Source organism: Salvelinus namaycush, chromosome 32, assembly GCF_016432855.1.
Source record: "Salvelinus namaycush isolate Seneca chromosome 32, SaNama_1.0, whole genome shotgun sequence".
Classification (NCBI taxonomy): domain Eukaryota; kingdom Metazoa; phylum Chordata; class Actinopteri; order Salmoniformes; family Salmonidae; genus Salvelinus; species Salvelinus namaycush.
Window position 1 is genome coordinate 3819605 of NC_052338.1, and position 17979 is coordinate 3837583.

General features: G+C 45.9%; 1 protein-coding gene across 1 annotated transcript in view; it reads left to right on the top strand.

Annotated features, from left to right (window-relative positions):
• Window positions 1-4293: 4293 nt before the first annotated feature.
• Window positions 4294-17979, top strand: part of LOC120027347 (TGF-beta receptor type-2-like) — a 136592-nt gene continuing 122906 nt past the window's right edge. Inside the window, exon 1 of the mRNA XM_038972261.1 lies at window positions 4294-4524. Coding sequence (XP_038828189.1) covers window positions 4452-4524 — 73 coding nt within the window. The 5' untranslated portion in view covers window positions 4294-4451. The remainder of the gene's footprint in view (window positions 4525-17979) is intronic.

The window sequence follows — 17979 nt, forward strand, 5'->3', positions numbered from 1 at the left end:
ATGTTTGTTACAGAATTGCAATCTGAGAGTAAAGCAAAACATGTGCCAGTAGCATTGCAGATTTGGTGTGTGGTTCTGCTAAATGAGATACAGGTTTGTGTCATTGTGCCTCATTGTGCCTCACGTTTTAATGAGTAAACAATTATTGGGGAAAACAGTAATTAGTATTTGCACAAAACAATATTTGATCTTGTTCTTTGTTTGAGCATAATACTGAACATTGGACCTTTTAGAATTACCAATGAGGAGGTAATCAGAAGGGTTCTAATTCTGCACTAGACGAGACTCGAAACACCATCATTGTGTTTGGGAGCTTTAGAGAGTGTAAACACTAAAAGAGAAGGGATCTAATTCTGCACTACACAGGACTAAAACACCATAATAGTGTTTTCAACCTTTTCTGGGTTAGTGCTCCAAGTCTCTGGCAAGGTGTTGCACAACTCTTGATTACGTGGCATTATAACATACCATGTCATGTTTCAGAACACCTCAGGATGAATGTTTCAGTACACCTTAAAGAGAAATTGTAAAAAATGTCAATGTCATATTCATCATCTCCAGCACCACCCAAACATCAACATATGTGAAAATTGTGTTTGTATGTTTTGTAGTAAAAAAGATAGAGGAAGATAAGTGTTTCCAAGACATCATCAGTATGCATCGTGTGATTTGAACCAAATATTAGTAGACATTGCCTACTAATTGCCTCCTAATTGTCTATTAATTGGTTGATGATGTCATTGGAGACACTTATCTTCCTCTATTTTTTTCACTACAAAACATAGAAACATGCCATTTTCACATATGTGACTCATCATCTGGATTCGGTTTTATGTAGCAAAATATGAAATTATGTTTTTAACATTGGATAAAAGTAGAGACTCAGAGCTACAAAATGGCATATCATACACTGCATTTGAGGAACAATGGGTAAGTAATTCTGCTTTGAAATTTGATAAACTCGTAAACGCACTTTTGAGAAAATGGCCTTTGAATGTTTTGGTATCTAGTGAAGAGCTCTTCTTTGTCTATACCCATTCAGCATTGTTCACACCCTCTTAAGCTTTAGCCCCACCCATCTCGTTTCGCTCTCGGAGCGTTCAGAACAAACACTTGATGCTCTGGCTGATGATTTGTTTACCTCTGGATAACATGAAAACAGCCTAACCAGTTCTGCTGGCAACAATTTCATTACGCTTTTTTGCAGACATTTACTGACACCGGCCATATTCAACGGGTGTTGTACACACGTCACGTAACGTTAGCTAATGAGCCAGCCAGGTAACCGTAGCTAGTTAAACAACAATGAACACAGTGCCAACAATGCCACAGTGCTGGAGCTAACCAACCAGGTTCAATGTTAGCTAGCTAACATTAGGCTCTAACTAGATAAGCAAATGGCTCTGGGATACGACTAATAATCTCAGCTAGGGAACCAGCCAACTAACGTTAGCTAGCTAGCTAACAGTACACTTTAGCTTAAGACATGTAGCTAGCTAGCTAGGTAAACAATGAACCTAGCTAGGTAAGTGTAAGACCACACATGTTACGTAACGTTAGCTAATGAGCCAGCCAGCTAACGTTAGCTAGTTAAACAACAATGAACACAATGAGAAATCATGTCGTTAGTACCCTGCATGAATATGCTGGGAGCTAACCAACCAGGTTCAATGTTAGCTGGCTAACATTAGGCTCTAACTAGAAAAGCAAACGGATCTGGGACATGAATAATAACGTCAGCTATGAAGCCAGCCAGCTAACATTAGCTAGCTGGCTACACTTTAGCTTGAAATTGTCAGGATTTGGCCAGGATTGTTTTGGTCACTAGATGCCCCCATTGCGCCTTTTTGAACCTTTTGTTTTTCCCTTGTTATAGTTATTAATTGCACCTGTGCCTCATTTCCTTGTAGGTATTTAAACCCTTAGTGTTCCTCAGTTCTTTGCTCTGTGTTTATATGTTAGCTCCCAGCCCCAGCCATGCTGTGAACATTTATTTCTCTAGTTGGATTTTCCTGAGGTACTCTGGTTTTGTTCTTGTTTATTTTTGATTATTCTTTTTAAGGTTTGTTTTTCCCTGCTGTTCTTACCACTTTGTGGATTTTCATTGTATCTTGGAGGATACTCATTTTTTCTCTTGGCATTACTTTTGACGTTGTGGATTTATATTTCTTGCCTGAAGATCTTTTTCCTTTATTAAACCACCGTCTCTAGTACTGCTGTGTCTGCCTCATCTTCTGGGTTCTGCCGACTATTAGTGACTGTTTCTCACACCGGGTCCTGACAGAAATGAAACCACTTTCTGTCAAAATTAGAAACGTATAATATTTGAAAATGTAGCTAGCTAACGCTAGACTATCTTACCTGTATACATCATGCATGATGGATGCGTCTTCCTGTCATGGATGCCATGCCACGGTTGCCCTTAGTTTGAAGATGTAATCCTGAGATTTCTTTTGATATCATACTCTAATTCCACTGATTTCAAAACTTGATCCTCAAGAAAGTGGAGAGCAACACTTATGCAGCTCCACTAAACAATACATTAAAAAAAGCTGCGTTCGACAGAATTACCAACACAGACTGACCAGCTCAAATAGACAGAAGCCCACTCATTATCTCAGCCAATCATGGCTAGTGGGAAGGTTGCTGGCTTTTTCTGTGGCTTAACCAACAATGCTCATAATTTAACAATTGTATTCGTATTTACAGATGGCATACAAGTTTGTAATTAAGGCACATGAAAGTTCACATGTTTGAGAAGGCATTTCTGGCAAAAATAATTTTTAGAATTTTTTTTTTTTAATAGGTTCAAACGTCTCTTCTGTGAAGTCGTGACTTGCGACATATGCCTAGTTTCCTGAATCGGGTCACATATGTTGACGTTGGGGTGATGTTGGAGATGAAGAATGTGGTAAAAATGTTGAAATGTCCCTTTAAATCTGTCCCAATACCCTCACACCCATGTGTTTCAAAACTCCAACAAAGTTAAGGTTCTGTCTCCTTTAAGGTGGTGGCAGCTCAGTTGTCACTAGTTTTAGTGTTTCAAAGCACTTCATTTTAACAGTGTAGTTTGTCTAAGGGGCAAACTTCCAGGCGGTTAGTCATTCTCACTCAGATATCATATTAACATTCCCTAAGTCATTACAAAATGTATAGAAAAGTAGAAAACTACAACATTTTCTCTACGCCCCCTTTAATTGCAGGAAATTAACATTAAAACATACATTTTTCTCTCCACCGTCAAGAAGTGGCCACTAAAATGTTTTGCAAATCTTGCACCCAAAAGGCTAGAGCCGGCCCTGTGCAAGCGAGTACTCCGTGCATGTGTACTATGTATAAGTGTATGTGTGTGTGTAAAGCTGTGTGTGTGTGTGTGTGTGTGTGTGTGTGTTTGTCATATTTTTAACACGGTATACACGTACACACACAAGCACACATATGTGTGCACGTATAACGCATGTGCACACACGCACACAGACAAAAACACACACACATAACTATTATGAGTATATTATGTGACTTTTATTGCACTGCAATGAAAGGCAGCCATACCTTATTGTGAAGAGAGGTAGAGACGACATCTGTAGAGAGTTCACAAGGTCAGGTCTGAAGCCTGACATCATGGCTTGAGTATTCCAAGTGAAAACATATGCTGGCGAAGCCCAGCAATAAACCATTAATTTATGGGTGTTAACAGTTGACTTAACCCCTGAGTGCCACCCATCAAACCAACACAGAGGAACATCAAGGAGCACTCACCCAGGCCACTCACCACCTCTATTGGCCCCCCTCTGATGAATAATAGCTTTCCTCAGAGATATGCAGGAGGGGGACAATGTATCAGGGGTCCATGTGAAAAAGTGTTAGTATAGCAAGTAAAGAACTTATGTAATGTTGTCATACATGTTCTGACATCAGACACAGCTGTATTTTGGCTGATCAATCATTTGTGTGTTATGGTAAATGGCACAGTGAAGTGTGTAAAAACTTCAACAATGTTGCAGAATTGTAAGTAGAGAGGTGTTAAGTTCATATGTTTTGTTTGGATGTAAACTTATCCTCACTTCTTTTGAAATCATTGCCATCTATTTTGGAGCGTGTCATTTCAAGTTTTGCCTTGCTATAAGTTTTGTGGCCATAATAACATGTTTCAAGACCAGTGAGCCACAAGCCCAGAAGTTCAGAAGTAGCCTAGAGAAGAAGAAAAAAACAGTCCTGCCCTTTCTGACGATTTCCTGTTTCATGAAAAGTGCATACATACCGTCTGACTCATATACGACAAGTTCTGCCTGAACAATTTACTTTTCTAACCGGAGGCTGTTTGAGAGACGCATGAGAACAGCAAGCAGACCAAAGAAAATCCGAAGAACGTCTCGAATTAAAGTCTGGATATTTACTATTATCAAGGCTTTAGTAAATTAAAAGAAGAGGAGTTTATAGTCCATTTCTAAATGGAGCTACTTCGTTTTTCCCCTTTCTGGTGGGGAACGATAATGTTTGGTAGTATTCTGTTAGAACAGAAAAGTGAGTTATATGTTTATTTATAGTAACCTATGAATGTTGGTGGTTGGTTAGTGTTATCGAGGTAATCAAGTAATTATTGAAACATTTATGAGGTTATTGTAACGAACATTGACACATGTTTCTGGTTCCCCAAATTACAACTTCTAAATGGTCATTCAGGTTTTTGTAGCATGTTGTCAAACATAATCCAGCCATAAAACTATACATTTTGGTGGAAGGCAAAATGTTTAGCTCATTTGAGCTTAATCTCACAAATATATTGGCTGGTGTTATTGTGAATTTGTATGCATAGTAGTTTTTAATATACGCAAATTATGTAGTCATTGTTGTTCAATATCAGGAATTCAGGAACTGTGATACATTTATACCCAAATCCTCATTTTTTACTAAAGCGGGGATGGAATGTATGAGCATAATGTAGATGTTAAATAATTCAAGTAAGCACTAGTATTTCCAAGAGGAACTCACATCAGAAAATAATTTGAGTGTGTGGCATGATGTTTCTGTAAAGAGGAAGTAGGTACTGTCACGACTTCCACCGAAGGTGGCTCTTCTCCCTGTTCGGGCGCTCGGCCTACTAGCTGCCACCGATCCATTTTTCCTTTTCGTTTGTGTCTGTCTGTATTGTTTACACCTGTGTCTTACTAGTTGATTTCGGTGGGCATATTGTTTTTCTGTGGTTACGTTAGTAGGGGTGCGTGTCTGCACCACAGGGGTTTCTTTTCTCTCGGCAGTTGTGCCGTTTGGTAGTGAGTTTAGGAGTAGAGGTTTCTCCTCCGTGTGTAGCGCTTTATTCGACCGTGCACACGACTCCTTCGGGAGGTGAGAGTGTGAACGCCCTCTCTCCTGCCTGTCAGGCAAAGCTCTGGAGTGGGCCAATGCGGTCTGGGATGGACCAGACTCGACGAGGGACAACTACCCAGAGAATCTGTTCCATCTACGGCAGGAGACGAGGAGCGCTCAAGACTTCGCGTTGGAGTTCAGGACCTTGGCCGCAGGCGCAGGGTGGAACGACAGGGCCCTGACCACTATAGGTGCAGCCTACGTGAGGACGTCCGAAGGGAGCTAGCATGTAGAAACTCTACCCTCACCCTGGACCAGCTAGAGGACATGTCCATCAGGTTGGACAACTTGCTGGCTACGCGCGGGCATCCGGATCGGGTCCTGTTGGTTCCACCTCCCAGCGCCTCCGCTCCAACACCCATGGAGTTAGAGGGTGCTGCAGTGAGGGCGATCGGAGGAGGAGCCTCCTCCTGCACTGGGTGTGGTCGGAGAGGGCACACTGCCGACCGGTGCTGGAGGAGCTCGCCTGGGAGTCGAGACGGCAGGCCGAGTACTGTTCGGGCACCCCAGGTGAGTCAGCACCAGGCTCACCCAGAGCCCCCTGTTGGTCACATGTATGTGTTAATCTCTTTCCCTGATTTTCCCCCCCATTCCCAGCATAAGGCGCTAGTAGATTCAGGCGCAGCGGGGAATTTCATGGACCGCGGTTTCGCGCATAGGTTAGGGATTCCCCTGGTTCAGATGGACAAACCTTTCCATGTGCACTCCCTAGATAGTCGACCATTAGGGTCAGGGGTGGTCAGGGAGACCACGGCTCCACTGGACATGGTTACACAGGGGGGTCACAAGGAGAGCATTAGTCTCTTCCTCATTGATTCACCTGCGTTTCCAGTGGTGCTGGGGATTCCCTGGTTGGCCTTTCACAACCCCACTATTTCGTGGCAACAGAGGGCTCTACAGGGGTGGTCAGAGGAGTGCTCAGGTAGGTGTGTGGGAGTTTCCATCGGTGCAACGACGGTGGAGAGTCCAGACCAAAGCTCCACCGTGCGCATTCCCCCGAATATGGCGATTTGGCTATCGCCTTCTGTAAAAAGAGGGCCACCCAATTACCACCCCATCGACGAGGGGATTGTGCGATAAACCTCCAGGTAAACGCTGCACTTCCCAGGAGTCACGTGTATCCCCTGTCACAGGAGGAGACGGTGGCTATGGAGACATATGTCTCTAAATCTCTGAGGCAGGTGTACATTCGGTTCTCCACGTCACCCGCCTCCTTGAGTTTCTTTTTTGTGAAGAAGAAGGAGGGAGGTCAGCGTCCGTGCATTGACTATAGAGGCACTAAATTCTATCACAGTGGGGTACAGTTACCCGCTACCTCTCATCGCTACGGCGACGGAGTCATTTCACGGAGCACGCTTCTTCACAAAACTGGATCTCAGTAGCGCGTATAACTTGGTGCGTATCCGGGAGGGAGATGAGTGGAAGACAGCGTTTAGTACCACATCCGGCCATTATGAGTACCTCGTCATGCCGTATGGGTTGAAGAATGCCCCAGCAGTCTTCCAATCCTTCGTTGACGAGATTCTCAGGGATCTGCACGGGCAGGGTGTGGTGGCGTATATCGATGACATTCTGATATATTCCGCCAAACGCGCCGCGCATGTGTCTCTGGTGTGCAGAGTACTTGGGCGACTGTTGGAGCATGACCTATACGTCAAGGCTGAGAAATGCGTGTTCTCCCAACAGGCCGTCTCCTTCCTGGGTTATCGCCTTTCCACATCAGGGTTGGTGATGGAGTGTGACCGCATTGCAGCCGTGCGTAATTGGCGACTCCTACGACGGTAAAGGGGGTGCAGCGGTTTTTAGGGTTTGCCAATTACTACCGGAGGTTTATCCGGGGTTTTGGGCAGGTGGCTGCTCCCATTACCTCACTGTTGAAGGGGGGACCGGTGCGTCTGCGGTGGTCGGCTGAGGCGGACAGAGCGTTTTGTCGCTTGAGGACTCTGTTTACCGAGGCTCCCGTGTTGGCTCATCCAGATCCCTCTTTGGCATTCATAGTGGAGGTGGACGCATCCGAGGCTGGGATTGGAGCCGTGCTCTCACAGCGCTCGGGCGCGCCAGAGAAGCTCCGCCCCTGCACTTTCTTTTCGAGGAAGCTCAGCCCGGCGGAGCGAAACTATGACATGGGGGACCGGGAGTTGCTGGCTGTCGTAAAAGCCCTGAAGGTGTGGAGACATTGGCTTAACACCCTTTCCTCATCTGGACCGACCACAGTAATCTGGAGTACATCTGGGGGGCGAGGGGACTGAACCAAAGCCAGGCAAGGTAGGCCATGTTTTTCACCAGATTTAGATTTATGATATCGTATAGACCAGGTTCCCAGAACGCTAAGGCAGACGCAATGTCTCGTCTGTACGATACAGAGGAGCGGTCCATCGATCCTACACCCATACTTCCGGCCTCTTGTCTGGTGGCGCCGGTGGTGTGGGAGGTGGACACGGACATCGAGCGGGCATCTTGGTCAGAGCCTACTCCACCTCAGTGTCCAGCTGGACGGAGGTACGTCCCGCTTGGTGTTCGTGATAGGTTAATTCGGTGGGCGCACACGTTACCCTCCTCTGGTCATCCGGGTATCGATAGGATGGTGTGAAGCCTTAGGGGGAAATACTGGTGGCCCACTTTATCTAAGGTGCGCTCAGTGCAAGGCTACTAGACACCTGCCCAGAGGGAAGTTACAACCCCTCCCCGTTCCACAGCGGCCTTGGTCACACCTGTCGGTAGACTTCCTGACTGATCTTCCTCTGTCCCAGGGTAACACCACGATCCTGGTCGTTGTGGATCGGTTCTCTAAGTCCTGTCGTCTCCTCCCTTTGCCCGGTCTCCCTACGGCCCTACAGACTGCGGAGGCCCTATTTACTCACGTCTTCCGGCACTGATCGGGGTCCCCAGTTCACGTCCCGGGTTTGGAGGGCGTTCATGGAGCGTCTGGGGGTCTCGGTCAGCCTGACCTCTGGTCTTCACCCCGAGAGTAATGGGCAGGTGGAGAGAGTAAACCAGGATGTGGGTAGGTTTCTGCAGTCGTATTGCCAGGACCGGCCAGGGGAGTGGACGAGGTACGTTCCATGGGCAGAGATGGCACAGAACTCACTCCATCACTCCTCAACTAACCTTGCGCCCGTTCAGTGCGTGTTGGGGTATCAGCCGGTCCTGGTACCGTGGCATCCGAGCCAGACCGAGGCTCCTGTGGTGGAGGACTGGGTGAAGCGCTCAAAGGAAACCTGGGAGGCCGTCTACGGGCACCTGAGACGGGCCGAAGGGCGGCAGAAAGCGAGCGCTGACCGCCACCGCAGTGAGGCCCCGGTGTTCGCACCTGGGGACCGGGTCTGGCTCTCGACCCGAAACCTGCCCCTCCGCCTGCCCTGCCGGAAGCTGGGTCCGCGGTTTGTGGGGCCATTTAAAGTCCTGAGGAGAATAAATGAGGTGTGTTATAGGTTACAGCTCCCCCTTATTACCGTATTAACCCCTCGTTTCATGTGTCTCTCCTCAGGCCGGTGGTAGCTGGTCCACTTCAAGGAGCTGAGGTGCGGGAGGTCCCCCCCCCCTCTGGACATCGAGGGGACCCCGGCGTAAACAGTGCGATCCATACTGGATTCCAGGCGTCTGGGGAGGGGCCTGCAGTACCTCGTGGTTTGGGAGGGGTAGGGTCCGGAGGAGAGACGTCTTGGACCCATCTCTACTGAGTGAGTTTCACCGCCTCCATCCGGATCGCCCTGCGCCTCGTCCTCCGGGTCGTCCTCGAGGCCGGCGTCCGCGCTGCAGGAGCCGCGCATCAGGGGGGGGGAATGTTACGACTTCCACCGAAGGTGGCTTCTCTCCCTGTTCGGGCGGTGCTCGGCGGTCGTCGTCGCCGGCCTACTAGCTGCCACCGATCCATTTTTCCTTTTCGTTTGTGTCTGTCTGTATTGTTTACACCTGTGTCTTACTAGTTGATTTCGGTGGGTATATTTACCTCCGCTGCCTGTTAGTCTTTGTGCGGGATTGGTTTTCTGTGGTTACGTTAGTAGGGGGGCGTGTCTGCACCACGGGGTTTCTTTTCTCTCGGCAGTTGTGCCGTTTGGTAGTGAGTTTAGGAGTAGAGGTTTCTCCCCCGTGTGTAGCACTTTATTCCCTGTGTGTGTGGCAACCTCGTTTGGGCGTGTTTCAGTCCCATGTTTGTAGTTGAGTTGGGACTGCTCAATAAACATTATTTGCCACTGGATTTCCTTGCTCTCCTGCTCCTGATTCCTGCACCTCCCTCCGTTAGGAGGCACGTAACAGGTACAGGATATGTTGTGTATTGAAGTGTTAGGAGTAATTATATCATCAGAAAAACTCCTCTCAAAGTGTATGTCATTTCCGCCCAAGGAGGCTAGTTAAATAAAGGTTAAAAAAAATATTATAATAATAAAAATGGTGACATGTAATCAGACATAGGAAATAAATCAGGTAAATAGTGTTCTGAGGCGTCTCCTTCAGGGGTCAGTAATGGCAGAGCAAAAATAGTCTCAACGGCTTTGCTGCACAATTTTTTAACACAAGTTATAATAAGCATTATTGTAAAGAAAAATATTTAAAAAAGCCATAAATCAACCAATGAAATATTGTAGCTCCCATAACACCAAATAGTTACTGAACCAATCCAAATCGATTCCAATCGTTGTCTGGTTGATGTTCTATGGTGTGATCATCGCTGTGCTTTTACAGATGTTCCACTACAATAGTAAAGTTACCCTCACCCCGGGGTATAAATGTACAGCAATGGTCTTATCATTTGGCACACTCTTCTGCAGACATTCTGTCTCAAACACATACATAGTTATAAACATAATAAAACATGCTCAAGTAAATTGTACTGTATCATCTAGAAAGCCACATGTATTGATGAGCTTTAACATTACAATTCTGATAACATGGTAAAACAAAACCCCCGCTATCAATGACAGTCTTCAATGCTTCACATTGAATCTTTCACTCAAACACACACCAACACAACACAATAGAATGTAATTATATATAGACAGTTTGTATAATTTATTACCAATATTAACTTTTCTCATTCAGCCACCGTTTATCCCTGTCTTACACTGTCGTGAGTGGCATGTTAATGACAGATCGGTATCTCAATGCATTCTTACTATACACACACTATACATTTTGCAGTGTGCAGACCTCCACAATCAACCTGACACCCCAAATTAACAACTACGGGCACGGTTGTTGGGCACTCCTCCTCCTGGCGTGCGTTCATCTTTTTCTTCAGATACTGTTTCAGTTCGTCCTTCTAATGGCACATGTTCAAAGTGGATGGCCCTTGATAATGTCTCTCACCTGAGCCGCCACTGTCCTTTACAGTCCATTATGTCTGGTCCATTTTCCTACCACTACAGCAGTAGCATGAAAGATGTTTTGACGGGATCTCTCTCCATGCTCACTCCACGTGGACTCATGTTGCACTCGGTAGGAGAAGTGCAGGACCCTACTGAACGCCATTGTCAGATTTCTAAAACAAGAGAATAAGAATAGACAGTTTAAACCATTTCCCCCCAAATTGTCCCTATCATCTTGGCAATCTCACTACAAAGTTACAGGGTCAGGGAGTTAGAAGGACAATCCTTAGGGAGACATCCCGACCCTACAGCACACCCAATCTGATGAGATTTGTTATGGAAGCAAGACAACAACAAATAAACAACACCACAACATCAATACATGTATTAAACTCGAGGTAGGAAAAACTTTTCTTCCTTTTATAGCCAGACGTGAAGAAACCCATTAGCATATTTACCAAGGGCCCCAGGGGACCGGTAATTAAAAACAAAAACACTGCCTGTTAAATCAAAAATAAACAAATTAGAATAACAAATCAAATTAGAATTATCACTCTTGATAACTCCATAAAAAAATAATTGTATCCCATAGGGTAATGGTAAAATAGACTACAGACAGGTGTCCCTCATTCAGGGACAGTGCTCTCTCTCTCTCCTTCACGTGGTCTGAATAACACATAGGACTATTGCTAAAATATAAACTTCTTCCTAATTATTAGTGTTTACATAACACATTTAAATCTCACCCAATGTGATCAGGCCTCCCCAGGAAGCCAGAACATAGGTTATAGGTCAGTCAGCCTTATTAAGTATTTTTTTTCTCTTTTCTTTCCCTGTTCTTAAAAAACGATTTAAAACATTTCAAATACTTCCATCATTCCGCTTACCTGGTTTACAACCAAATTTCAAAAGACCCCACACAATAAATCAAACACGGTATTAACACCACTAACTAATATTCATTGTGTGTGTGTGTGTGTGTGTGTGTGTGTGTGTGTGTGTGTGTGTGTGTGTGTGTGTGTGTGTGTGGTGTGTGTGTGTGTGTGTGCGCGCGCTGGTAATACGTAGGGCAAAACAAACAAACCAATAGCCAGGTCTTATTTATTTGGGAGCTCCCTCTACGGCCGGATCTGATACCTTTATATTTTTATACAAATGTAGAATTTCACTAACTTCTCTGTCACGGCCGTCGTCGGAAGGAGACCAAGGTGCAGCATGGTGAGTGTACATTTTCTTTTATTTTTGTAAATGTCGCCAACAAAACAAGAAACGAAGAAACAATCGTGAAGCTTAACAGGGCTATAGTGCCACTAACAAAGATAACTACCCAAAATCACAGGTGGGAAAAAGGGCTGCCTAATTATGATTCCCAATCAGAGACAACGATAGACAGCTGTCCCTGATTGAGAACTATACCTGGCCAAAACATAGAAACACAAATCATAGAAATCAAGGACATAGAATGCCCACCCAAATCACACCCTGACCAAACCACAAAGAGACATAAATAAGGCTCTCTAAGTTCAGGGCGTGACAGTACCCCCCCCCCCCCCCCCCTCAAAGGTGCAGACTCCGGCCGCAATACCTGAACCTATAGGGGAGGGTCTGGGTGGGCATCTATCCGCGGTGGCGGCTCTGGTGTGGGACGTAGACCCCGCTCCACCTCTGGCTCACCCCACTTTGGTGGCGCCTCTGGTGCGGGGACCCTCGTTGCGGGCCCCGGACTGGGGACCCTCGTTGCGGGCCCCGGACTGGGAACCCTCGTTGCGGGCCCCGTACTGGGGACCCTAGCTGCGGGCCCCGGACTGTGAACCCCCGTTGCGGGCCCCGGACTGGGGACCCTCACTGCCGGCCCCGGACTGGGGACCCTCACTGCCGGCCCCGGACTGGGGACCCTCGTTGCGGGCCCCGGACTGGGGACCGTCGCTGGAAGCTCCGGACTGGAGACCGTCGCTGGGGGCTCCGGACTGGTAACCGTCACTGGAGACTCGGAACTGGAGACCGTCGCTGGAGACCCGGAACTGGAGACCGTCGCTGGAGGCTCCGGACTGGAGACCGTCGCTGGAGACTCTGGACTGGGGACTCTCGTTGTGGGCCCCGGACTGGGGACCGTCGCTGGAGGCTCCGGACTGGAGACCGTCGCTGGAGACTGTCGCTGGAGGCTCCGGACTGGTGACCGTCGCTGGAGACTCCGGACTGGGGACCTTCGTTGCGGGCCCCGGAAAGGGGACCGTCGCTGGAGGCTCCGGACTGGAGGCCGTCGCTGGAGGCTCCGGACTGGAGACCGTCGCTGGAGGCTCCGGACTGGAGACCGTCGCTGGAGGCTCCGGACTGGAGACCGTTGCTGGAGGCTCCGGACTGGGGACCGTCGTTGGAGGCTCTGGACTGGAGGCCGTCACTGGAGACCGTCGCTAGAGGCTCCCTGCCATGGATCATCACTGGAGGCTTAGTGCCATGGATCATCACTGGAGGCTTCGTGCCATGGATCATCACTGGAGGCTTCGTGCCATGGATCATCACTGGAGGCTCGTGCCATGGATCATCAATGGAAGCTTCGTGCCATGGATCACCACTGGAGGCTTCTTGCCATGAATCATCACTGGAGGCTTCGTGCCATGGATCATCACTGGAGGCTTCTTGCCATGGATCATCACTGGAGGCTTCTTGCCATGGATCATCACTGGAGGCTTCGTGCCATGGATCATCACTGGAGGCTTCATGCCATGGATCACTCCCCGTGTTCCCCCTCCCCAAAAAATGTTGGGGGCTGCCCCTCGGGCTACCTTGCCAGCCGTGTTCGTCTCGCCGACTCCATCCTCCGGTATCCCTCTTTGCACTGCTCCATGAATCCCAGGCGGGCTCTGGCACTCTCCCTGGGTCGACCGACCACCTCTCCACCTCCTCCCAGGTTGTCTCATACCCCTGGCCACGCTGCTCCTCCTTACCACGCTGCTTGGTCCTTTGGTGGTGGGAAGTTCTGTCAGGGCTGTTGAAAGATGAGGACCAAGGTGCAGCGTGGTGAGCGTACATTTTCTTTTATTTATAAAAATGACGTCGAACAAAACAATAAACACTACCAAACAAACCGTGAAGCTTAAGGCTAAGTGCCATCAAACAAAGTTAACTTCCCACAAAGAACGGTGGGGAAAAAAGCTACCTAAGTATGGTTCCCAATCAGAGACAATGATAGACAGCTGTCCCTGATTGAGAACCATACCTGGCCAAAACAGAGAAATAGAAAATCATAGAAAAACAAAACATAGATTGCCCACCCCAAATCACACCCTGACCAAACCAAAAAGAGACATAAAAAGGATCTCTAAGGTCAGGGCGTGACAATTTGAGTCAATTGGAGGTGTACCTGTGGATGTATTTCAAGGCCTACCTTCAAACTCAGTGCCTCTTTGCTTGACATCATTGGAAAATCTAAAGAAATCAGCCAAGACCTCAGAAAAAAAATTGCAGACCTTCACAAGTCTGGTTCATCCTTGGGAGCAATTCCCAAACACCTGAAGGTACCACATTCATCTGTACAAACGCAAGTATAAACACCATGGAACCACGCAGCTGTCATTCCGCTCAGGAAGGACATGTGTTCTGTCTCCTAGAGATGAACGTACTTTGGTGCGAAAAGTGCAAATCAATCCCAGAAGGACATTGTGAAGATGCTGGAGGAGACCGGTACAAACGTATCTATATCCACAGTAAAACGAGTCCTATATCGACATAACCTGAACGGCCGCTTAGCAAGAAAGACTCCATTTCTCCGCCATAAAAAAGCCAGACTACGGTTTGCAACTGCACGTGGGGACAAAGATCTGACTTTTTGGAGAAATGTCCTCTGGTCTGATGAAACAAAAATAGATCTGTTTGGCCATAATGGCCATCATTATGTTTTTAGGAAAAAAGGGGATGCTTGCAAGTCGAAGAACCACATCCCAACCGTGAAGCATTGGGGTGGCAGCATCATGTTGTGGGGGTGCTTTGCTGCAGGAGGGACTGGTGCACGTCACAAAATAGATGGCATCATGAGGAAGAAAAAATATGTGGATATAATGGGTCTTCCAAATGGACAATGACCCCAAGCATACTTCGAAAGTTGTGGCAAAATGGCTTAATTAAGTACAACACAGTCAAGGTATTGGAGTGGCCATCACAAAGCCCTGACCTCAATCCCATAGAAAATTTGTGGGCAGAACTGAAAAAGCGTGTGCGAGCAAGGAGGCCAACAAACCTGTTTCAGTTACACCAGCTCTGTCAGGAGGAATGGGCCAAAATTCACCCAACTTATTGTGGGAAGCTTGTGGAAGGCTACCCGAAACGTTTGACCCAAGTTAAACAATTTAAAAGCAATGCTACCAGATACTAATTGAGTGAATGTAAACTTCTGACCCACTGGGAATGTGATGAATGAAATAAAAGCTGAAATAAATCATTCTCTCTACTATTATTCTGACATTTCACATTCTTAAAATAAAGTGGTGATCCTAACTGACCTAAGACAGGGAATTTTTACTAGGATTAAATGTCAGGAATTATGAAAACTGAGTTTAAATGTATTTGGCTAAGGTGTATGTAAACTTCCGACTTCAACTGTACCTTTGACTATTGGATGTTCTTATAGGCACTTTAGTATTGCCATTCTTATCTCGGGATTTGATAGGCTTGAAGTCATAAACAGCGCTGTGCTTCAAGCATTTCTAAGAGCTGCTGGCAAAACGCAGTAAAGTGCTGTTTGAATGAATGCTTACGAGCCTGCTGCTGCCTACCACCGCTCAGTCAGACTGCTCTATCAAATATCAAATCAAAGACTTAATTATAATATAATAAACACAGAAATACGAGCCTTTGGTCATTAATATGGTCAAATCCGGAACCATCATTTGAAAACAAAACGTTTATTCTTACAGTGAAATACAGAACCGTTCCGTAATTTATCGAACGGTAGCAACCCTAAATCTAAATATTGCTGTTACATTGCACAACCTTCAATGTTATGTCATAATTATATAAAATTCTGGCAAATTAGTTCACAGTTTGCAATGAGCCAGGCGGCCCAAACTGTTGCATATACCCTGACTCTGCTTGCACTGAACGCAAGAGAAGTGACACAATTTCCGTAAGTTAATATTGCCTGCAAACATGAATTTCTTTTAACTAAATATGCAGGTTTAAAAAATATATACTTATGTGTATTAATTTTAAGAAAGGCATTAACGTTTATGGTTAGGTACATTTTTCGCGAATGCATTTTTGTTAAAAAATCATCACCTGTTTGGGGAAGTTGAAGTAGGCTGTGATTCGATAATAAATTAACAGGCTGTAACGATTGTCTATTTCGTCCTCCTCATCGGACGAGGAGAGGCGAGAAGGATCGGACCAATATGCAGAATGGTTCGTGCTCATGATGATTTATTAAAACCGAAACTGAACACTGAAATACAAAACAATAAACGAAGTGCAGAAAACCGAAACAGTACCTTGTGGTGAAAACCCTAACACGGTAGACAAACACCCACAAAACACACGTGAAACCCAGGCTGCCTAAGTATGATTCTCAATCAGGGACAACGATTGACAGCTGCCTCTGATTGAGAATCATACCAGGCCGAACACAAAATCCCAACATAAAAATCACACATAGACAACCCACCCAACTCACGCCCTGACCATACTAAATAAATACAAAACAAGGGAAAACAGGTCAGGAACGTGACACAGGCACCGCATTGATTATATGCAATGCAGGACAAGCTAGTTAACCTAGTAATATCATCAACCATGTGTAGTTAACTAGTGATTATGTGAAGATAGTTTTTTTAAAATAAGATCATTTTAATGCTAGCTAGCAACTTACCTTGGCTCCTTGCAGCCACAAGGTCCTTTTGATGCTGCACTCGCGTAACAGGTGGTCTGCCTGCCACGCAGTTTCCTCGCTGATTGCATTGTAATCGGCCATAATCAGCATCCAAAAAGGCCGATTACCGATTGTTATGAAAACTTGAAATCGGCCCTAATTAATCGGTCGATCTCTAGTCCTGAGGCATGGTCCTCGGGCTCAGGTCCTCCGAGAGAAAGAGAGAGAGAGACAAAGAGAGAGAGAGAGAGAGAGAGAGAGAGAGAGAGAACTACAGGGAGCATACTTCAATTCACACAGGACATCGGACAAGACAGGAGAAATACTCCAGATATAACAGACTGACCTCAGCCCTCCAACACATAAACTATTGCAGCATAAGTAGTGGAGGCTGAGACAGGAGGGGTCGGGTTCCCCTGTTTGCTTTAACTCGGAAGCCCTCTCAATCACTACTATACTCTACCTCCGTCTTTCCGTCTGACGTTTACTTTACCAGGTGAACAATATGTTTTAAATTACAGTCAAACAAACACGATAACTTCTGTCCACAGGGAGGCCACTTTAATTACTCGTGACCCCTCCTCCCTTTCGTCAATTGTATACATCTATTTTATAAGAAGACGTAATAAAGTGTCTCACAAGATTAAAACCCCTGGGGTTTTCTTGAGTCTACAAGGACTGTTTGGTTTTGCCAAGGAACGTATTGTTCCTACTCGATCACGTGTAGTGTGATTCGTGCCTTCCGAAATCGAAACGCCCAAATATGTTATCTCTTGTTTTACGCTGGTTGTACCATGTGATGCCTTGTGACCCTGCTCTACCAAATAGTTTACTAACGTGGTGATGTCTGGCATATGAGTTTCTTCATCATTTTACGCCAATAATAAGTCACTACATACTGTATCATCACAGAAACCTCAAATGTACACCCTTTTAGCAATTGTTTTAATGAGGCGTGATACAAAGTTGGACTATTTGTAAACATCATTCGTGCTCTCGCCCATATGTACTGACAATTTTAATATGTTACCTAATATCCACTGCCTTTGATTCTCGCAAGGATTATCCAACCCCTAAATTAGTTCCACACCCATCGCCATGTAAAATGATCTGGGTATTGTTACTGGTCCCATGTTCAAAGACATGGGTAGTAGTCATATCGCTTTCGATTCTGCTTGTGTCCCCAATAAATATAATACTTTTCCTGTTGTAAATTTTGCCAATATTGCCCCTACACTCACTTTTCCGTATTTTTCCGCTACCCCCGCAGTATCCATTTACATAGCAGGTTTGAAACCTGCAATCAAAACATACGTACACATTTTATCAATATACTCACATACCCAAACGGTGTACAAATACCCATACTAATATACTATATAACACATACTCAATGAGTATATACTTCATACTATATACTATTAGCTCATTTTAGTATACTGTAAACAA